Source organism: Pimephales promelas, chromosome 17 (genome assembly GCF_988280905.1).
Source record: "Pimephales promelas chromosome 17, fPimPro1.hap1.1, whole genome shotgun sequence".
Lineage (NCBI taxonomy): Eukaryota > Metazoa > Chordata > Actinopteri > Cypriniformes > Leuciscidae > Pimephales > Pimephales promelas.
This window is the reverse complement of record NC_142785.1, coordinates 25,221,073-25,245,541: the sequence shown is the minus strand read 5'-3', so window position 1 is coordinate 25,245,541 and position 24,469 is coordinate 25,221,073. Positions and strand designations below refer to the sequence as shown.

Here is a 24,469-nt window from a genome sequence, read left to right as displayed (position 1 = left end):
TAGCTTGGGTTTCCTCATGCTGCCTTGCCACAGCGCAATTTTATTCACGCTGCTGAACCCAATTTTACCCTGAGATATAGGGGAAAGCAAGCAGCAAGACGCTGACGACGTATATGCGACACGCCGAAGCAGTTTGTTTATATCTATGGACCATGGCAGTGGACGCAAAGTTACCTTTTGATACATCCTAATGTTTGACATTAAACATATTGGCTCAACTGATTTGCAGAGAGGGGATTTAAAGCTGTTCCCTTTTACTGGTGATTCACTTAACGTTAGCCTTTTTTGCTGATCACATCTTACCATTTCGTGTGTTTTAACAGCTAGATCTTGTTGCTCTGGATACAGTTGTTCACGTTTTTAAATGAATAAACTCCTTTCTAAATCAATATTTTGTGTCATATCAATTTTTTTCTTTGGTAGGTAGCCATGTTATAATGAAAATGTATAGCGATGCGATTGTTACAGCGAATACAACCACTTCAGGCTGATTCAAGACCCCTCAACCGTATATATTATCCCTTACTTTTATTTATTCATTTCTATTAGAGCCAGGCCGATATATCGGCAGGCCGATATTATCGGCTGATATTAGGCATTTTCCAAACTATTGGTATCGGCAGTTATAATGGCCGATACATAAATGAATATTTCAAAAATAAAATAAAAACGGACGAAACTCGCTTGAACCATGTCATGAGTGTTGGAGTTGTAGAGTTTGTCCACCAGAGGGCACTCTACACAGTCGTTGACTATACTGACTATCATGTCCAGTTTTGCTGCAGTTAAATAACCCGAGAGTGAAGCGGAATTAGCTAGTAATAGTTACGTTACTTTGTTACAGTGTAGTTGACTGACTGTCCTTTTAACTTTTGACAATGTGACTGAAGTATTTCTTTAATATCGTGCGACAGTTATAGCAATGACACGTATCATCTCTTATCATCGTTTCTGAAATAAAAAAAACAATAAAGTAATAAAATATCGGCCGATATATCGAAATATCGGATATTAAAACCAACAAACATTTGTATCGATATCGGCTTTCAAAATCATTTATCGGTCAGGCTCTAATTTCTATGAGGGCTGACAAGACAAAATAAGGATTGTCAAGTGTGTTTAAACCAGGGGTCTCAAACTCAAATTAACTGGGGGCCGCTGGAGATAGAGTCTGGGTCAGGCCGGGCCGAAAGTATTAAAAAAAAAAAAATTGTATTTAAGTATTCCAAAAATGGAGCACAACTGATCCAATCTTCTCAATCTTTATTATTAACGTTTCTTCTGAACTGTTCCTCTGAATTTGAACATTCCTTTCTGTACATGATTGGTTCTCCATGAGCTGTCCTTCTGACAGTTGAAGTTAATTTTACAAACTTTCTTTGTCTTTTTCTTATACAAAACATCTTTGTGATGATAGTCATATTTGCTTTTTATTTTCTTTATACAACACTATTATATTGAATGGTTTGTTTTTTGTTTTCCGAAAGGCACATTTCCTTTTATTATACTTAGAAAAACAATTACTGCTTTTGAAATACAAATAATTCTTTCTACACATGTATAGTGTCTCAGGCAAATTACTGACTTTGCACATATCAAAGCAAACCTTCTTATCAACCTGTTGAACCAAGTTCATTACATGAACTAGTCCAAAGCTCAGTTAACAAATTTTAAAATGAACTAGTTCAGTTCATATTTCAAAAATGAACTAGTTTATAGTTCTTTTTTTCCATATGTTGCTGCGTGCTTCTTTTTTATTATTAGGCTATTATTATTGCCACAGCCCATATTATTATTATTGCCACAGCCCATATACAACCACAGATAACAATAATTTTATCGACGGGCAAAGTTTGCACAGACATATAAGATTTTCCCATTCACACCAACCTCATAAAACCCTTTTAAATGATTTTACGACGCCTCCTCGCTCCTCCGTTCACAGACACTAGAATGAACGAGTTCACTGTAACGTTCACCAGGCAGTAATACAGTAGGCTACGTTCAGTTCACGTTCGCCCAAAATATGAACAAGTTCATGAACTATCGTTCATTGAACGTGTTCAGACACAACACATATTACAAGCTCAAAATGATTATTCTCACATTGTTTTAGAGCAGGGGTATCCAACACGCCGCTCGCTCTCCGTTTCAAATGTAGGCGCGCATTAAGCGACGCGCTCATTTTTTCCAGGCGCAGTATATTTGTACTTCGTGGTTGTCTATGACAACTATTGACGCCGTAAGCTGTCACGAGACTATATATTGTAGCCCATAAGGGATAAAAATAATAATAAAAAAATGCGGCAAACGCAACGACGGGCCGCACTAACATTAAACTTTAATATCAAGTAGGGGGCCACAAAATATCATCCCGCGGGCCGCGAGTTTGAGACCTCTGGTTTAAACAGTGCGGTACAGCAACCAAACCAGAGGCACCATTTTTGCAGTGTCGAAAGCGGACCATTCACTGATGTAATGACGCAATATTTTTACATATGCATCTGCTTATATGCTATCGCTTGTTTCTGCTTCTTATTCGCCTGTGTTTTGATCAGGAGATTCAGTAAACTTTCAGATGATGTATAATGGCGCCCCCTACCAAATAAAAGTAAAAACAACGAAAGCCGTAAAATTCCATAAATGGCAGGGAAGCGTTGTCTAATAATAAATGACAGAAATTTCCATATATGCAGGGGAAAGAGTTAAAAATTATGGGGTAAAAATTTAAAAGATAAAACCATTCTCAATACAATCAATAACATGCATTTAAATAGGATGAATTTTATTCCATTTCAACTTTAAAGGCAATGCAGAATGAGGAACTAGGACTCACTCTCTCTTTAATACACACAGCATTCACTTTCTGTTCATGTATGTAAGTGAATGTAAATGAGAAAAAATGAGCCCTGATGACAGTAATAGCTTCTCTTCCAAGAGATTAGGTGTTCACCTTGAACCTGTCCCAAGGCCAAAAGCAAACCCCATCTGAGCAACTAGCTGTCAGATGATTTGATTGACTAAGGTCGCATCATAAAACACTACTGACCAGCCTCCAAGATAAAATACTCCCCGAGTGATATACGAACAGACGTCATTAGCATCGATATGCGATTCTACCATTTATTATTTCATAAAAGGTAAAAGAGGGCAGTGATTCTGAACTACGAAGAAACCGAGAGTGCTGCTGTTCTAAACACCAACACTGCTATGATTTGTGCATCACAAATGAAAATAGTTTTAAAAAAAATCAAAGGTTGGGCACACGACCTTATGATTAATCCAGCCTTGAAGACCAAACAAATTTGAGGACCAGAACTAACAGTTCTATTCAATATTCTATGTAAATATCTAAATATGTAAATATTAAAATGAACAACTGTTCTATGCAAATATCTAATTAATTCACATTAGTCTGCAATGGACTTCAAAAATTAAGCAAATGTATATTTGTGGTAATAATCTAAACACACACACAGAGAGAGGGATTAATATAATGTTTGACATGAATGAACATCACCATAACATAATAAAACAAATGCTTGTTTTACTGGCCATCACATTCAAATGCTCAAGATACGTTGTAATCACTGCAGATCTAAATCTGCCTTGCCATTTACCAGTTGTTTCCAATAGTCATCATAATACATTACTATGCCCTCAAACAGCTTGCATTTGACTTGTCTTTAACCTAGCAAGCAGGTAGGTGGGGGGCAGGGAAAGTGCATCATAAACTGCATTATGAAATGAGATGAGTTTTGAGGTCATGAACGTGTGTCACACGGAGGTTGTAATATAAAACAAGCACATGCGTTTCAGTTATTGAAAGCCTGGGTCAAGACCATGAAATTACCAATAACACAAGCGAAGGGAAACTAAGAGGTCATGCGTGCCATACAATGATGTTCAGAACATTGTGTAGGTCTTCTAGGTTAGATTTCTGAGGTCTAAAAAACTCGCAGTTTTTTAAACAAAAGGTACATTTTCCTGTGTTATAATGTAATTTCCCTTTAAAAATGCCAACTAACGTTACCATACGATACGAGTGTTTGTACGGTCAGCCAGCTGAACAAGAATAACTGAAAGTTTCAGTTGTTAAGAAAAGGTGTGCTTTGACAAATTTGATGATAATTTCTACTTTTCACACCGTTTTAAAAATTAAAAACAGTAGTCTGCAGTATGCAGTAGCTACTCATGACTTAGAATTTTATTATAATTGTATGTAATATCATATTAATAATCGACATTGTGTGATCACAGCACTAGAAGACAGCTGGGTTGCTCTCGTCACATTACGTAGTCAAGCTCTGTTTGAGTCTGCGCGTCACCGACAGAAGTGCTAAAAAAAAAGAAAAAAAAAAAATTTGCCAAAAACGGGCTTCCATCGTCTCAATGGAGTTCCAATGATCGCTCTGTCCATTTCTTTTACTGTCTATGGGTATTTTGTGTGATTTAGCGAAGAGGCTAGGGGTTTTTCGGATACTGTTTTACTAGCCTATTTAAACTAAAAGTCGCAAACCTTTATGAGAGATGTCGTTACGGAGGTCAGGGACAACATGTGCTGTTCGTGGTTGTACGTAGGCCTATAACTAACACAGTCTCATCCCAAAAAGTCATATAACTGACATCTTGGGACGTCTTTCGACCATACGTCAATATCCGCCTTTTTAGGGCCCATTTAAACGTCGGTAGATGGCGATCCCGGGCCGTCATACAACTGACGCTTTACCTTTAACGTCAGTTAGGTGACGGGTTAGGTTTAGGGTTAGGTTTAGGTCTGGGGTAGAGTTAGGATCCCATAACCTCATCTACCGACGTTTAAGGGGGCCCTAAAAAGGCGAATATTGACGTATGGTCAAAAGACGTCCCAAAACGTCAGTTATATGACGTCTTGGGATGAGACCGGGTTGCTATAACCTATAATTAGGCTGCATAGATTAGGTCAGCCGGAACTGGGAACATTTCCCTTAAATCCTGATGTACTCGTTACATTAAAAGACGAATAGGATCTACGCTAATTTGAGTGTCTTTGCTTATCCCGAGGTTTTCCCGCAGCCTGCCGGATCCAGGCCGTATCCAGATCTGACGAGGAGCTTAGCCTGGACCCGATGACAATGCAGTGCTGAAGTGCCAACTAGCCTCTCCCTATGAAGGATCCCTTTCCCACTCTACAGATAAAGCATTGTGAATTTCGTTTCGTGTACCTACCCCGAAGTGATAAAATAATCAAAATTCGGATCAAAATTCATAGTTTGTTCAGGCATGGTTTTGTAGGGAATTACAAACCTGCTCACATATATTCAAACGCACATAACTATAGAATCAATTCTTAATGCGCATGTGAACACCATCAGTGTTTATCACAGGTTCGCGTTTAAAGTCTGTTTAGAGACACTATACATTTTTACCTTACAGTTACTGCAAGTCCGGCCTCTTGTTCATAAATGTGGATGAAATATTGATTAAAATTAAGATACAATTAATACAAAACGAAATCAACTTTAAATAAAGGCTTAGTGCTTTCTGATTGAGGTCTCTGTGAAAGTTTTAAAGCAGTCTTTTAGTGCCGCTTTCAGGGAACTGTCAAGCCGATAACATTGTTTTTTTCCTCAGAAATGCGAACATAGAAAATAAAATAAAATTAATATTTTATCTCAACCCTTCTTCATCTGGTGGGAAGTATTACTTTTGGTTTGCGCAGTGAAATTCACACATTTCAGTTGGAAGGGTGTGTCGTGTTTCTGCCTTCCCTCACCGTGACACAGGTTCATGGATTTCGGTTTTATTAAACAGGATTCTTTTTTATAGGAACAAACGAGGGTCTTTGTTTAAGAAACGCCGGCTCGCAGCTGCATGTTCCAGAGCACAGCAGCGCATATCTTCAAGTTTAGCACCGAACGTCCAGTTTAACTGCCACAAGTTGATCTTCATGTAATAAAGAACTCATCGTGGAAAAACACTCTGTATTTTTATATTTTCATTCATTTTTAATTGATAAATTAAATAATACATTTTAATATAAATATTAATGATTAATCGATTGTCGAAAGAATGAATGAGTGTCACGTCTCGTTTGTTTACGTTTGTTTACGACAAACCCACATTTGACGCAAGGCCTCATGGGATGTAGGAAACTTGTGGATACAATTTTCGGCAATATTCGTTTGTCTCTCAAGGCCCTTTACACAGCCTATGATGCTACTTTTTGTACTTCTGTTGAAATAATGACAAGGTTTTTTTTTTACCAATTTAAAATAAAGAGCTTTTATTTTGTTTTGAAATATTTGTAGTTAATGATATTTTTTTTCAAAAATACAACCAAGCTGTTCATGTAAAACATTACATGAGCAAATAACTAATGAACATAATCTGAACAGACCTTGAAAAGACTTGGACAAACCATAGAGAGATCTATATTTTCCAAAAGGTATACTAGACGTTCTGCAGGAATCCTAAATTAGTGTGAAAAGTTCCCCCAATCCCATGATGAGTAAGTGGACAAAGCCACATCTGACTATAGGATTTCATTTTCTGTCCAATTGGGTTCCTTCATGAAAGAAATGCAGTAGGCTAGCCTATATTCAGGATTCCAGACTTTAGTGTAATCTGCACAGAAAATGGAAGGTGTCTGACGCCATCATGTGGCCGTATAGGAAACTCAACCACCACTCATTACAGAGAGTCATTCTCATAATCCAAATGATTACCTTCACTTGACCTGACCTCTGGGAATACATCAAAAGCATTAAAAACTGATGTTTAATGAAACACCCATTTTATTGTTTTTGTTGTATTCCCAGAGGTCCCATGGCTCCTCTCCTCAACAAATGACAGGCAAAGTAAACATTTAGGATTTAAAGGGTGGAAGGCTGAAATGTGAAAAGCTCTATTAAAAAAGTCTAAATTTAATATCAAATACCTGAATAACTTTAAATCCAAATATCTTATTTAATTGTTCAGTGTTCTCCAAGGTGATAGGATTTATAATGTTTTGAACAGCAAATGCCTGACAAAAAGTATTGCAGTCTGATCCTGTAGTGTACTAAGCATACACATTTTTTTGTCCAATGAAAAGCTCTCTAGAATGAGTCAATTGGTTTAAAAGGAAGAAACTTGCATTTTTCATGTGTTCTTGTGTTATGTTTTTTATTGCTTCCATCCATGTTAAAACTGAATTAAAGCTTCAGTGTTCATAAATGCATCAAGTTCAATTTAAAGTCAGCATGAAATGGAATAGTCTTTTCATCCCTAGTGTGACGTGGCCTACTGTATATCGGCTTTAGTAAAACAGCTTTTTGAACAAGCATGGATTTGATTTTATCCATAGGGAATTGATTGTGGTTTGCTATGATCTCATGTGAGTGACAGTAAACATCATGAGACAAGAAATGCCTTAAATGTTACTACTGAATCTCAACGAAGAGCCAATTCTGAGTTTGAGTATTTCTTAGTCAAAGGCTCAACTCCCTCTAGTGGTCAAGTTTGTGTAGTGTGAGGTGTTTAACACAAATGTGGTCGACTGTTAAAGCAATTCTAATCAGGTAAAATCATTATGTATGTAAGGTACGATAGGTAGGACAGGCTACTTTATCACATAATCAATAATAGACAAAGAAGGGTTTTCAAGTGTCTCGGTATGTCCCTCCTATAGGTGGTATACCTTCAGTGGATATTTAATTGTTAGCCTCTGTTTTATATTGACAATTTGTTCAACTATTAATTTTTGGAGGTGGGGTTACAGTCTAAACACTATAGGTCACCTTTTGAAGCACCGCCTGAATGATTATCAAAAGATTAACGAAAATTATCAAGCAATATTACATTTCAAACCGATTTCACAAACATAGAAAATGCCTTGCTAGATTATCAAATGGGCACAAAAATACTTCATATCCTACATTTCATTTATTTTTAAAAGCAGTGAACTATAAATCTAAGCAAAAGAGCTGATTAATTGTCATTGCCCGATAACGTCTGATAAGACCGAGATAATACAAACATGCAATTCATCCAATAAACCTCAAAGATAATGTGAACTTACGTCTGCTGGAATTGTCATCATGTTATTGGCAATAAGTATTTTGCTACTTATATTCCCTACGTCTCTCTCGAATCCAGCAAGAGATCACTGCACCATATGGCAAAAAGAAACTACTGCCAACCATTTTTGATGGTTAGATGACTACGACCGAGATGTGACACCAACATACATTTTAAGACATTACATTATATGTTGTTCTAAACGTTTTTCCAGTTTTACTCACTTCAGACCAACAAAGTAGAACATGGATATGATGCCTTTCTTCTGGGCAGTGGGACCAGATTTCCAAAGTAACTTGTTGGCTGGACCATTTAAGACATTCAACATTTACCCTCTTATGTGCCAATGGCAGAGGTGGACAAAGTACACAACTTCCTTACTTCAGTGAAAGTACAGATACTACCGGTCAAATATTACTCTAAGTTGTAAAGACCGATTCTTACGTAGTACTTGTCTTGAAAAGTATCAAAAGTAATGCCAATGCATTGTTTTATTAATACAGTACAATAATTCTGAATCTATGCCTGCCTACCTACCCTCATATCAATATCAAATTTATTTCTAGAACAAAGTTTCAGTAGTGGGATTGAATATGAGATTGACTAAGTTCACTCAATAATGTCTACGATGGTTTTGAACACCCAAATGGCTGTTCCTTCAAATAGTCCCTTATTAAATCTTATTTTTTGGCTTTTAGAATGAATACTGTATGTTGGCTTTACTGTTATCTATAAGCTAGTGTGCTCCAAAACAATGACAAAATTCGTATTTAGAAGACCAAACCCGACGTTGAAAATGAAAATCAGGTGGATGTCAGAATCCAACGGCAATATTTGACCGGCGTTGTATTGTAGATGAAAATCAAAACATTCTGGTCAGTTCTGACGTCAACGCGACTTTCATTTCCAACCAAAATCCAAAATCTGACCGACGTTGAATGTCGACGTCAATTCGACGTCGGGTTCTGACGTCAACCCAACTTTATTTTCCGACCAAAATCTAAAGTCTGTCCGACGTTGGATGTTGATGTCAAATTCATTTCCAACCAAAATGCAACCCCTGCAACCAAAATCATCCCCTGACTGACTTTACTACTTACTCAAGGACCTGGACACAATTGTGGTGGAGTAAAAAGTACGACATTTGTCTTTCAAATGTATAGTGAAGTTAAAGTTACATAATAATACTTAAGAAAAAATAATACTCAAGTAGATACTCAAAATATGTACTTACTGTAAGTACAGTACAAGTACCCGACATACAACGAATATAATAGATGCAAAATTAGTCAAAAGTGTGGCACATAGAAAGAATCTGTTCCCAAAAATAACAAGTCTATACAATATATCTGTTTAGTGAAAATCTGATGAATTTCTTTACCTCTCTCTAACAGAAAGAAAAAGGAGATGAGGAATAGATTAAAGCCAACTTCAAGCAAATAATTCTAAGATGTTTATAAGATTATAATACTGTTCAGACTTCATGCACTGAAAAAAAAAATATGCTTATCTAATCGATAAAATTGTGGCAACACATTACAAGAATTATATAGAATTAATTAGAATGTTAATTTGATTAACTATTACTCAATTCTAATTTGTTCAATTTAATAAATTATATACTGCTTGTAACCTGTTGCCACAATTTTATTGATTAAATAAAGCATATTCATTTTTACAGTGTGCAATAGCAGAGGATCATAATTTATAATAGATATTTTTATCTCTAATGGAAGAGCACAAAATAAGCCTGTTATTACGTCCACTGAGCTTTATACATTATTTTCAGTAGTCATCATGATACATTACCATGACTTAAACAGCTAGCATCTGACTGAACTTGGTAGGTGGTGGTAGGAAAATGCATCATAAACTGCATTATGAAATTAAATGTGTTTGGGGGTCATGAATGTGTATCATATGTGCACTTCAGTTATTGAAATGCTGGGTCAAGACCATGAAAATACCAATTAAACAAGCAGACGGAATGCATGCCTGTAGTGTTCAGACCAAGTCTTGATGTATATAAATATATTCTGCATAATAATGATTTATAGAATTGAGGCACTGAAGATCTTATAAATGAAACCTACAAGTTCTGATTATTATTATTGTGAATATCTAATATATGCACATATGCAACAGCACAATGAAATGGCATATGAATGCAATACTCATTTCAAAGGGTCATGTATTATATGTGTGATGGTGTATATGTATTTGTGACATTTGTGACACAGTATGTCATTACAAACAATGAAAATACCTTTTGTTCTTAATGATCATACATAACATAACCTAGTGATAAAAATCTAAAATGCAGGATTCCCTGTATGCTGAACATACCAGCACGAATGTCCAAGCTGGTCTAGCTGATAAAACTGGTCAGCCAAGGAAATTACACTAGTTAAGAAGGCTGATGGGAGCAGTTTTGCTTGTCATTTCAGCAGAGATGATTCTTCTAAAGTTGGTTAAGAGCAAAAATTTGTAAATACTTTTCTTCCAAATGTGTAATTTTATGCAAAGAAACAACCCTTACGCAGTTTTTCTATGTAGCTCACCTGTCTGAATCACTATCTGCCTAATAGTCCAAATGCATCAAGGATTTTTTCCCTAACACAATTGCTCAAGTGTAAATAAACAACTCAATTAAGCAATGCAGGTGTAAATGACTGCTAGACACTTATCTTCACCTTCACAAAACGTACTGTGTACCCTTGATACAGTATAAAACACCGTATTTCATTTTATAGAAGCAGCGAGTAGTGGTAAATCATTGAAAGGTTAGTCACATAAAAGATAGCTTTGTCTCACAACTCCTGATAAGCCACATGATAAGATAACATAAGATAACATAAGCATGTCATTTATCTCATAAACATCTGTGATGTGAACTTTAGTGTGCAGAAACAACACAAACAAAAGAATCATTCAAAAGCTGAGGCTATTAGATCAGAAACAACCATCAGACAAACCAGAGAGAAGCAAGATTGTTTCATCAAATCCGTTTCTGTGTAAAACCCGTCATGTTTTTTGCACTGAGTGTTTTGCTGCTTATATTGCCTGCGTCTCTTTCTGCTCCAGCCAGAGATCGCTGCACCACAGGCAGAAACAAACTATTGCTTATCAGCTTCGATGGGTTCAGGTGGGACTACGACCGAGATGTGGACACCCCAAACCTGGACAAAATGGCTGAAGAAGGAGTCAAAGCCACATATGTCACTCCACCTTTCCTGACCATCACTAGTCCTACACACTTCACCCTGTTATCTGGTAAGGACAAAAACACAATAACAAAAATTTTCTAGTTTAAAGTAAATAGAAAATGCCTATAGTGTCCTTAAAACTGGGCTCAGTAATATATACTTTTTTAAAAGAAATTAATCATTTAATTCTGCATAGATAATTTGAACAAAAGTGACAATAAAACTTTTACATTTTTTTTTAAATAAATGTTCTTTTAAACAAAAATATCGAGCAACTCAACTGTTTTCATTCAACATTGATATTAAGAAATGTTTCTTGAGCACCAAATCAGCATATTTGAATTTTCAGCATCATTAATCAAATACGATAATATTGCGATACTCCAAGACGGTAAAAGGTTAACAAAAAAAAATTAGTGTTGAATAAAATGCTAAATTTGATATAAAAATTGTATTTAAATAATCATGTGGACTTAAAAGTAATAATCATGTGGACAGTGGACTTAAAAGTATTTCAGCAATTTAAATAAATTTGCTATTTTAAATTGTAAAAATATTTACCAATATTTTTGTATGTAGTTGGTAAGCATAAGAGCACAAGAGACCACAAGTTTTAAACAATAGTGTTAATGCTTTATTTTTAGGGCTGTGCAAAAATTAACTGCGATTAATCGCATCCAAAATAAAAGTCTGTGTTTACATAATATATTTGTGTGTGCTGTATATAATTATTTTGTATATATAAATACACACACATGCATGTTTATGTTTATTTATATTTATATAATATAGATTATGTATTTATTTATATATACAGAATTTAAGCGCAAATAATTCTTAAATATATACATGCATGCATAGGTATTTATATATACAAAATAATTATATACAGCACACACAAATATATTATGTAAACACAGACTTTTATTTTGGATGTGATTAATCGCAATTCATTTTTGCACAGCCCTATTTATTTTGAAATTAATTTCAGGAATTTATTTATTTTGACTCCCATTAAAAATTCCTAAGAAAATAAAAGTTAGTTGTGAGAAAAAAATTTATTGCTGATTGATATTTTGTTATATAATGCAATAAAATTGACACAGTGAAGTAAAAGTCCAAAGATTTTTTGGAAATTAAGAAGCCGAATAAGAACAATGGCCACAAAGTATTTGGAGTTTTAAGGTTTCCATTTTGATTGTTCACATAGCTCAATCAGACAAGCATAATACTAGCAATGCCAAGGCAATGGGTTTGATTCCCACAGAATGCATGCCATGAACTAATAAAACATATATAGCTTGAATGAATTGTACGTTTCTCTGGATATCCGTGTCTGCCAAATGCATGAACTCTAATATAAAGTTCTACGGAAGTATCAAAAATATGCATTTTTTTTTTCCCAGGAAGGTACATTGAAAACCATGGTGTGATTCATAACAACTGGTTCAACACAACCACACAAGAGAAGAAACAATACTACATGACACAGTTTGTGGATGACTACTGGGATAACGGCAGTCTACCCATTTGGATCACAGCGCAAAGACAGGTACATCTCTCAAACTATTACAACTTGACAAAAGTTTCAGTAAATCTCAAAATTAAAAAATAAAGTTCATTATTTAGTGACCTCCAACATGCTAATGTTCTTTATGATATTAACTTTAAATAATTTATTATATCATCTTAAACTTAGCAAGAGAAAAAAATACATTACTTAGCTACACTGGCATTAAATAAGGTATAAACTGACTTGTAAATGCGTCCTTTCTTAGGGGCTTAAAACAGGATCCTTACACTTCCCTGGCACTGCTGCCAAGTACCAGAATGAAACAGTCCAAGTGAAGGAGGTGGAACCAAAGTTTTATGACTACACCAATGAGACGGCATGGAGAGAGAGTGTGGACAAAGTCATGAGAGAATGGTTTCAAGATGAAGATTTAAACTTTGTCACTTTGTATTTTGGCGAACCAGATTCGACCGGCCACAAGTATGGACCCGATTCACCGGAGCGACGTGAGGCCGTCAAGAAAGTGGACCGAACTGTGGGCTACATCCGGGAAACTGCTGAGAAACACGGGCTCAGTGACCGTCTGAACATTATCATCACGGCCGACCATGGAATGAGTACCGTGTTCAAAGGAGAGCAAGTAAAAAAGATAATACTCAATGACATCCCAGGATTCTCCTTGAGCGATCTGAAATTCCACATGGTGGATTATGGACCTTTTGGGATGCTGTTGCCCAAAGAAGGGATGCTTGAAAAGGTTTATCAAGCATTGAAAGGAGGTCATCCAAACCTTCACGTTTATAAGAAAGAAGACATGCCTGCTCGACTGCATTATGCCAAACATCCTCGTATCCTACCCATCGTTCTCTATGCAGACCCGGGATATGTCATACATGGGGTGAGCATGAAGTAAACAACAATAATGGGCACAATACGCAATAATACATGGAAAACATTACATGTTATCTTATGTTCTATATCCTCTTCCAGTTCTACCCATTCCAGAACAATAATGGAGAACATGGCTATGACAACGAAGTCATGGACATGAAGCCTTTCTTCAGGGCAGTGGGGCCAGATTTCCATAAAAACTTGTTGGTTGGACCATTTGAGACTGTCAACGTTTACCCTTTAATGTGCCACTTACTGGGTATAAAACCAGAAATCAATGACGGGTCACTGGATAACACCAGACATTTGCTGATATCCAACGGAGAGTCATGTGATTCTGGAGGTATAATCTTATATAAATTCACATACTTGTTTAGTATCTTCAAGGTCAGGGATATTAAATATGTGGGTTATTTTGAAAGGTTAAAAATATCATACTATAGAAAATAACTTGACATTCCTTAAAATATGCTTCTTAAATTATTGACAATATAAATAATCAACTGCATGTAATCTTGATAGTTTAGGACGACTGATCATGATAGTCATCAGGTTTGGTATCTTGACAAGGCATCTTGATAAAAATTGTATGTGTGCTTGCAACATTCAACTATACAATACCATCGATTTGTATCGCTGTCAGCAAATGGATAAAACCCTGCAAGGATTTGCCCCGTCCTTCACTATATGACCACATGAACTATTAAAACATTGACCAGCTCTATCTGCATCTTATCTCAAATTACATAACTTACATGTCATAAATCAAACTGTTTTTTTCTTTTGTTTTTTCTTGTAGATACTTCCAAGTCGAGTCTTACGAACGTGTTTATTGGTCTTGGTGCCGTGGCTGGATTTTTATTGCTTGTGTTTTTCATTGTTACATCCTACAACGGATATAAAAGATACAAAGCAAATCTGAGGTAAGGAATGGAGTATGACATTAAGTCATTGTTATTTTCAGCACATTACCTCTCTGTGATAATCTAATGTTTTACTTTACCTTCACTCTCCAACAGAGCGAAAGACATAGATGATGACTACCAGAAAACAACTGACTCCAAGCAAACTTCATTCTAAGAGGGACAATCACTTATTCTTCAATTACTTGTTTGTCTTTTAATATTACAGCGAGGTCCAAAAGTCTGAGACCACATTAAACATCAAGGGATTTCTTTTTTATTTAAGCACGGAAGAAGAATTTTGTGAAATGTTTAAATAATATAGAAATATTTGTACAAATAATATATAAAAGATATTTAAGAATTCATTTCAAAGCCAGTTTGAATGCGTACAGGTGTCATTAAAAAGAAAATGGGAACATAGGCATATGCATGTACATTTTTTAATCCTTCATATTGTTATGCACATATCATTTGTATTAATTGTATTGAAATGTTTGACTTCCACTGCCTTATGCAGCATATTTTATACAGTATATACTGAGGCCATCTAGTGGAGTATAGTGAGTTTTTTTTAAAACTTAGAACAATTGTGACTGTGTGTGAACAAAATGCCTCCAAATAAATATTGTTATTAATAATGACAATTACATATTATTCACTCAATTCCTGAGACTTTAAAGTCTTCAAATACTCTTGCACACACACACACACACACACTTACCGTTTAACCACCACTCACAATAGGCTGCACAATGCCGGTTGGTCCTATGGAAAAACACAAAGCAGTGAAGGAGCTTATGAGGACTAAATGACTGACAGAAGTTATCATTACACAAAGCTGCAGATTCAATGATTTATGGTGAAATCCCGACCAGTCATGTGGAATTTTCCCAAAATAAGTTTAAGTAAACAGCTCATGACAAAGAGGCACTCAGAGCAGGCTGGTATGCATAAACAGTTTGAACAGTGTGCTGCAGTGTAGCCCCCTCCAAACACACTCGCACATACACACACACACACGTACACACACTCAGTCACCCGCCAGAACAGAGCCAGTCTGGAAATGTGGAGTCTCCCCCTGGCACGCGCGCCAGACTCCCATCCATCTTCCAGTGCAATAACATTTCTCTGTCTCTTCGTCTCTTGTCTATTGCTCTACTACTGTTGCAGGACACACACTCTGTCTGCAGAGATCATCCTTTATTCAGGACTTTTTTTTTTAAAGCAACATGGTCTTGAGTGCAGACGTTTAGTGCACTTCGGTCAGTGAGATGACTCTCAGTGGACATATTAATTTGAAGCATATTACAAGCTAAACTCAGCTGACAGAACTTGTGGCATAATGTTGATTACCACAAAAATCATGTTGACATGTTCCTCCTTTTCTTTCAAAAAAGCAAAAATCTGGGTTAAAGCAAGGAGCTTGCAATGGAAGTGAAATGGGGCCAATTTGTAAGCTTTTAAATATTTTAAAATAGTACCAAGGCTTAAACAATATGCATGTTAACAATTTTAGTGAGAGTTTTTCTGTACACTGTAAAAAAATAAATTTCAAGATTTGTTATCACAACATTTTTTTCTTTTGTCAAATGAACTTAAATAATTTATTTAGTTCAGATAACTTATTATTTTGAGTTTCTGATGATTTAATCAATCTCCATTGTATTAACTCACTTTTTCCATTTCAATCAACTTAAAATTTTAAGGCAACCAGGTTACTTAATTTTTTAAGTTAAACCAACAATATTGTATTTTAACAACGAAACACTAAAATGTCCATTAAAATGATGAGATTAGTTTTGGTAATACTTTACGATTATGTTCCATTAACTTCATTAGTTAACGTGAACAATGAAAATTAATGGAACATTATCGTAAAAGTCTTACATCATTTTAATGGACGTTTTAGTGTTTCATTGTTAAAATACGAATATTGTTATTTTAATAATATAAAAATACAAAAATGTTCCATTAACTTCATTAAAAAATAATAGAACAATTAATGCAACATGTTATTAAATCAATTATCTTATTATTTGCAAACCAACAATATTGTATTTTAACAACGAAACACTAAAATGTCCATTAAAATGATGAGAACAGCTCGGTTTTGGTAATACTTTACGATAACGTTCCATTAACTTCATTTGTTAACGTGAACAATGATATAATACATTCTTAAAATCAAAAGTTGTATCTGTTAATATTATTTTTAATGCACATGAGCTAACATAAACTAACAATGAACAGTTGTATTTTCATAACGTTAACAAAGATGAATAAATACGGATGTTAGTTATTGCATTAACTAATGGGGCATTTTTGTAAAAAAATAATAGAACAATTACTGCAACATGTTATTAAATCAATTATCTTATTATTTACATTTTTAAAGAAACAAGCAGAAATGACTCTTTATCTAGTAATTAATATTGTAAAAAAAGCTCTCGATTGAGCTCATATTGAACCCGTTATATTCTGTCAATATAGACATGCACAGCAGTGACTGCATCCTTTTAAACGTCAGCCAGTTTTGGATCTGTCATTTACAACAAATAGGAGGCTAGCGCAGCCTGCTATGCTTCCCGTTGAGACTTTGTTATGACTGTCGTTTTGGCCGCTCATAGTGTAAACACTTGGGAATTTCCCTCTGAAGACCTACATAGCACTTTTATTCTATCACAACATGTCAGCTCCTAATCGGGCCACTCTAATATTCTCTGCTCTCATCCATTATTAGCAGTGAGAGCACATGTCAAACAGCCACATTCTTCTGAGTGGATTTTCTCTTTCTCCCTCCGACGACGCACACATCTGCGATGTTCAGCGCGCTGAGAAGAACGGTTGAGCCGGGAAACAAGCATGTTTACATCTGAGGCTTAACAAACGTGCTGAGCTGAGGGGAATGCAGAGCGGAGTATCAAGAGGATCATGTGGACTTTTTTCTCCAGGGCTATTTCAGGTTCATAGAGTATTGTTTTTTTGAGCACCTCCTTTATTCCTCTCGACGGGCAGAATGTACCAAAAATAGTCTTATATTAATTCGAACAGTCCTGTAAATTGAAATTCAAATATAGAGCCTTTTTTTATTGTGGCGGGTCCAATGAAACGCTCCGCAGCTCCAGTGGATGAGGTTTGAAACCATTTAAACTATTTCACGAGGACCGGCCAAGATGCACTGGTGGTCTTGGTCAAACGCCATGTCTTCCCGCGGCCTTGTCTCGCGGGGGCGGACAAGAACCGTGTCGCCTCGCACTCTGGTGAGACCTCGTAGGGGCTTGCGACGACAGATTTACTCTGACAAGCTCTGTGGTACGGCCCGCCTGGCTCCGGACACCGGCACACCTCTCTGACATACCTGTCAATGAGGTGTCACTGCACAGAGAGCGCGCCGTGCTTTCTTCTCCAGCGCCGCCATGGAAACACTGACTCAACACCTCCATATCCTCACTCGCCTGCTCCTACAATCCCGCCCAGGCAGTCCTGATGAGGCATTCCTTTGAGCTGAAACAAGGCGTTAATCCATGATAACTTCTCCCCGTGCCAGCATGTGGGTGCAGGTCTCTCCTCCAATGCTTGCCTCATGCTTTCATGCTTGCCAGGTTGAATAACTCGAATGTAGCTGCAAGATTTAGGAGGTAATATCTATGTAAAGAGGGAAATGGTCTCAACAGTAAAGCCATAAATCTGTCATTCGTGCTTTGATGGATAGACGCTTCAGAATCGTTTTCACAAAGCGGCCCAACACAAAAGCTGCCATTCGTCTGTGTCAGCTCTGGTCTGGTTTTATGCATTTGCGCGAGCAGTGAGGTGTGCAATATGGCACTAATACGCAAGATGCTTTTTGCAATGTAAAAACAAATGACGTCTTTCTGTGTGACATTATTACAATTGTAAGAAGTTTTAATCAAAATCTGGTTATGGATTCTCACGTATAACAATCGAATCAGAATATAATGAGGCATGTGCTAAATGGAGCCAAACCTCTCTGAGTTTGAATATGGAAAGCACGAAGTCGGCACGTAACAATTTTTTTTGTTCCCTATTGTACTGTACACTCACCTAAAGGATTATAGGAACACCAGTTCAATTTCTCATTAATTATCTAATCAACCAATCACATGGCAGATGCTTCAATGCATTTAGTGGTTTGGTCCTGGTCAAGACAATCTCCTGAACTCCAAACTGAATGTCAGAATGGGAAAGAAAGGTGATTTAAGTGATTTTGAGCGTGGCATGGTTGTTGGTGACAGGCGGATCTGAGTATTTCACAATCTGCTCAGTTACTGGGATTTTCACGCACAAACATTTCTAGGGTTTACAAAGAATGATGTGAAAATGGGAAAAACATCCAGTATGTGGCAGTCCTGTGGGCAAAAATGCCTTATTGATGCTAGAGGTCAGAGGAGAATGGGTCGACTTACTCAAGCTGATAGAAGAGCAACTTTGACTGAAATAACCACTCGTTACAACCGAGGTATGCAGCAAAAGCATTTGTGAAGCCACAACCACACAACCTTGAGGCAGATGGGCTACAACAGCAGAAGACCCCACTGGGCACCACTCATCTCCACTACAAAGAAAAAGAGGCTACAATTTGCAAGAGCTCACCAAAATTTTCAGTCAGACAGTTGAAGATTGGAAAAATGTTGCCTGGTCGAACCAGACAAATGCGTTTGGTATGATCGGGGCCAGTCGTTGAGTCACATCTTGAAAAAATAAATGTATTTGTTTATACTAGCTGCTATTCAATCTGGCTTTCCTGCATCATTGCTTCCTCATGCATTAAAAGTGGCATAAGTTGTGGTTTTGGCAGCATTTTATATTGTTCTTTTATTGTCAGTTTTCTCTTTCGCTTAGCTAAGTTACGTTTATCAGTTTGAATCTTGTCAACTAAATTAATAACAGCAATTAGCTATGTGGTAGGCTAAATACGATTAGTATCTGCCTAATTCAGTGTTCCAGATGGAATACATCAATCTGAATCGATAAGGAGTATCAATAAAGTAGGCTAAGCCTACGTTAGCCTACTTTATTGAGTATCAATAAAGTAGGCTAACGTTACAAGTGCGTTTTTGTAAACAAGGCGGTAAGTTAGCCCCGTTTTTTCCTCAAAAAATCTAAATGCCATTAACATAACTGCATACATTTAATAACTACTTACTTGTGGATGAGGAAGGTGCTGAATGGCCTCTCAGTAAAATACTTGTTCTAATTTTATAAAGTAATCTAGCGATTCAGACCAGCCATACTTATCTATCAGCCATACTTAATTAATCCGTGTTCTTAAATGGAGCACTAGGGGGCGCATCGTGCTTGGCATACATACAGAGGATGCTGGAAGTGGTGCATGGCAGTGATCTACGCGATGATGTGTTCTTGTGGATTAGAAGAAAATAAATGTTGCTAAAACAGGTTTGATATAGTTTAATGAAATGTTGCTTAAAATGTGACATGAAAGCCACAAGCAAGTGCAGTACGTTCTTCAAATGCCTTAATTTAATACTAATATTTGAATACATTAGTGAATGAATGTCTTCACTGAGTCAGGCCTTCGTGTCGTGATAGTTCAGACTGACAGATTCTAAAAAAAAAAAGTAGATAACTAAACCATTGCTTCATGCTTGTTTTGTTTGGCTGTGAAACACAAAAAAAATAATAAAAGATGAATTAATTTAGAAAACTGGATTAGCAAATCTCCTGCCGCCTCGATCCATCAAAAACACCACTCGTTTACTTTGGAAAATGCAGCACAGACATATAATGCCAGTATTCTTTACGACTATTCACATCTTCTGTTACACCGCTCCTCGTATTAAGAAAGGCTGTGATCCATAACTTTTAAGTCCTAAGCCTGCATTTGGAAATAAATAGTGGGACTATCATTCAAGAGGAATTATAAACTTTGGTTCCATTACATATACAGACTCAAATACATGCACTCACAGGCTGTCTCACAAACTCACCCAACACACACACACACACACACACACACAGAGCAATGCTCATATGCAGAGGCACACGCAAGAGTGGCGCCACAGTCTGCTGGGTGCATTTATTATAGATCCGCTTTGCCAATACTTTCAACACTAGTCCAGCCTCCTTCAAACAGCCACAGGCTGATACGTGATGGATTCCGCTTTTACGTAGAGTATCAATGCAGGACAAATAGTTCCTACTCCGGCTCGTGTCAGTGCCGCCATCCAAAACACCTCTCAATCCAACTCCTAAATTATCTGAGTAATTGTTCTGGGCAGGGAAGGTTGAGATTTGGGGCCTTGGTCGTTCTGTTTGCCACAGATTTCCCTGGTGGCTTAGCTGTTGAGCTCTTGATGAGCTTCCATGATGTTAATTAGCTTGAACACAAACAAAATACTGTTTCCACACGGACTGAATGTGATCTGTTCCACCTCATTACGAAATAAACCTCCATACGTTCATCTAATCTCCTCTAAATATCTGCTGCAGCGTCAGCCGGGCATGACAACAGCACTGTGAAATTTCGAATGGAGGAACCTGAAAATATTGAGAATGAAGCATATACGGGTGGCGACTGCGTACACAGAGATTTGTCTTTCAGTACAGGATTAAAATGTTTGTTTTAAGTGTTATGAATGCAGAAGAAGAGATCCTGCCCGTGCTACGGGAACGAGCCCGTTCTTTACAATCTAGACAGCAATGGGTGGAACGATGGCATCGAGCCCACATTGGCCTGGCGATTGGGGGGAAATTATAGGGCTATGCTGCCAATTTCTTAAGGGAAAAAAGCAAGGAGGAACAAAAGGGAGATGAAGCTGCGGTTTGATTAAACCTCAGATGAGTCAAGTATTTGCGATCCCTCATAATTGTGTAGTGTTTTTGGTGGGGGAGTCGAGATCCTGAGCTCAAATTGAAGGCTGAAAGGGTTTAATGCGTTTCTGTCTGTTGACACTTACCTTGAATTGAAATGCATAAGGCGAGCTTTCAGATTCAAAGAAGTGATGTATCAATAGAAATAATAATAAAAAAAACCGTTAAAAATCAAAGATGATTGTGAACCTCCAACTGTACGCATTTTAATCTTGTCGGATTTGGTCAGTTTGCGGTCCAGGTGAATGTGCATTGATGTTCCCCTCTCATTAATGAGCAGACGTTCTTTAATCATATCTGGTACCGACTCTCTTACACTTCAAAGTCAGTTTGAATCTGCACGTCTGCAAATATAGCTCTGATCTTCCAACATCTGACATGCGACCCCACCGCTATGATCTCTGGTATGAACTTGAGATCATGCTGACCTTTTTCTCAGTGATATCACACTCAGACCCTGATAGCATCTGGCCGTTTCAAAGGTGTCCAACAACAGCACTTTATTAAAGTGCAAGACACAGCATGTGAACAACAAAAACCTGAATTATATTATTATTATCAAATGTAAAAGAAAAATCAGGGCTTTTTCTTGTAGGAGAGCGGTGACAGACACCAGCCTCGGGGTTATGTTGATGCCTGTCTCTTCCTGACATCATTTGCATAACTGTAAATCTAAGCTACAAATAAAGAGTTTACCACATGTTGTTTTTGAATGTGACACTCTCATAAAATATGAGAAATGTTGACAAGTTAAGGCTGTAAAGTGACACAATTTAATGGCAATGTTGAAAACAACATCATTTCGCAGTTCTTCAGTTATATATTCTCTCACAGTTGGAAGCTGATTCAGAGTTTTTTTAGAGGCTCATTTGGTCCAGCTTTGAAAGTAGAAAAGGAAATGTGTTGAATAGCGAAAACAAACCAAAAAGCTAATGGAACTCCACAGCATAGGCCACAAAAATAAAAACATCAACTGTATGAAATGGTGGGGTCCATATGTCCAAGAGTAACACCAAAAAACGTGTAAAATTCCATATTTTATACGCATATAGCAAAGCATGATTTGGGAATATTACAAAGACTATCAGATGTGCTTCAAATGAAGATTTAAACTAGCCTATATATATATATATATATATATACAATATGTATACGGGATTATCTTTCTGTTAGTCTTTACTTTTACTCACATATACGTGAGTATGTATGTATCAACGCATTCTCTAGGGCGTAATCTAATTTCCGCTTTTGACCATGAGTCTAAATCCGACGCACATGCCAGCCTGTAGCGTCAGTAAGATGATGTTTCCGTTATGGGTAGGTTTAAGTGTGGGGTGGGGTTAGGGTTAAACCACTAGGGGGCGCCTTCTGGCCCATATACATCTCCGTCTCATATTGACGCTAAAGGGTGCGTCAGATGTTGACACATGGTCAAATGCAAACATGTTTCCTGTTATTCTCTTGATATTTTTATAAAACATGTTTGTTATTTAAGTCTTTTTATCATAATTTATATATGTCTAAATATACACTCACACTGTAGAATATTACCAAGACACATAAAATGAATCATGGCCTTGTGTCATATTCTACATTTTCACATTTAGCCAAAACACTGCTGTTGAAGAATGGGGATAGTATGAACATTAAACTTTGAATCATTATGTAAATATCTGTCGGTCATATATTTGTGAGTGCTATTGGAGCTCTTTTTCATTAAGGAGTTTCCAGCCCATTGGTAATGCCCACAAATACTCATGTCCCCATGTTCCTTTGGTTTGGGCTCCATCCATCCTCTGCTCGCCAGTCGACAGGAAACACGCACAAGCTTTACGCCAATGAGAGGCTTCCCTTTAAGGGAGTGTCTGTGCAAAAAAAAACAATCTTAACATTTAATGACTGGTGGTTTTTCCCGCTCTGTCATGGTTAGAGAGAGCGCCTGGGTGGCCAGACTGGCTTTCATCACGGGAAGGGTGCAGCGTGTAAGGGGGCAACTGTTCCTCACACCTGATTGTTAGTGATACTGGATGGTCTCCAGAACTTGGGTGGCATGTTACTGTGCGAGTTTCCAGTCATATCTCCCGGGGATGGGATGCCCTGGCCTGAGAGCGATGAAATGGGATAATTCAGAGCATCCATGAGTGTTTAGGCTGAAGGTTGCAGATTGAGGTATATTAAGCCAGTGTTGAAAATCACAGCTATCTCTGCATGAAAATATGCGTTATGTAGAAAGAAAGACATCAGCACACAGCATTTCTTGTTAAGTAGAGTGGAGTGACGGGTCCATAATCTTACTGGGCTTACAGGCACTGTTTTTATTATTGTGTATTAAACTGAGAGAGACGTCATGTTCCTTCGTGTAAACCATGTACAATGTACTTGTGGATTAAGTCAAAATCTATGTAAGAAAAGCAGGATTCACTCTTTTGGCACGAGAGCAACTTTCATTTTGGTTTTAAAGCTGTGTATTTACTGTTACGTGGAATGCATGCGCTACTTTGATCCCTGTTGTCTTTGCTATTGACTCTTCTAAGCAAAATGTCACTCTTTTATAAAATGCTGTAGTGCTAAATATAAGGGACTATTATGTAGTGAAACAGTCAGTGAATATTAGCTATGGCATCTATGTGCCAAACCTAATCGATACAGAGTGGAACTTCAGTATCTTCATTCTTTTGCAAGGTCAAGTTGTTCTTCTCATGCCAATAGACTTTAGGCAGCAGACAGAGCAGAGAATGTTTTTACATGTGATCATCCATCCAGCATGTGTTTCAGGCGCCACACAGATTAAATGAAAGAATCTGAAAATGAAGGTCTTTAACTTTTAATCCTTTTACAAAGACCCTTCAGACTGTCTGAGGACGGAATGGCGTCTCGGAGGAAAAAAAAAAACAAAGTAACTGATCCACTCCCTCCGAGGAATACGAATCACCAATTGTCCATTACGATCCAGCCTTGACTTTATAAGTCAAATTAAAATAATATCACTTCAATTAGTGTCACATCAGCGTGGAGGGCTTTATAAATAGCAACTGGTGAGGTATACTGCATGCAGTGCATGTTAA

General features: G+C 37.0%; 2 protein-coding genes across 3 annotated transcripts in view; one reads left to right on the top strand and one right to left on the bottom strand.

Annotated features, from left to right (window-relative positions):
* rbfox3a (RNA binding fox-1 homolog 3a) overlaps positions 1-15,295 on the bottom strand; it is a 494,366-nt gene extending 479,071 nt beyond the window's left edge. For both annotated transcript variants that reach the window (XM_089122270.1, XM_089122267.1), the window contains exon 1: positions 15,277-15,295. The gene's annotated coding sequence lies outside the window, so the exon portion shown is untranslated. The remainder of the gene's footprint in view (positions 1-15,276) is intronic.
* On the top strand, positions 10,931-15,204 carry LOC120474637 (ectonucleotide pyrophosphatase/phosphodiesterase family member 7). Its single transcript, XM_039665115.2, has 6 exons — positions 10,931-11,313; positions 12,653-12,798; positions 13,025-13,657; positions 13,750-13,993; positions 14,450-14,573; positions 14,670-15,204. The coding sequence occupies exons 1-6, from the start codon at positions 11,067-11,069 to the stop codon at positions 14,728-14,730; spliced, it is 1,455 nt and encodes a 484-aa protein (XP_039521049.2). The 5' UTR covers positions 10,931-11,066; the 3' UTR covers positions 14,731-15,204.
* Positions 15,296-24,469: the final 9,174 nt, after the last annotated feature.

Excerpts from the sequence above, each read along its gene's own strand:
- LOC120474637 (XM_039665115.2), top strand. The coding sequence starts at position 11,067 with ATGTTTTTTGCACTGAGTGTTTTGCTGCTTATATTGCCTGCGTCTCTT. Across the intron at positions 11,314-12,652 it reads ACACTTCACCCTGTTATCTG|GAAGGTACATTGAAAACCAT; the intron begins GTAAGGACAAAA and ends TTTTTTTCCCAG. Across the intron at positions 12,799-13,024 it reads GGATCACAGCGCAAAGACAG|GGGCTTAAAACAGGATCCTT; the intron begins GTACATCTCTCA and ends GTCCTTTCTTAG.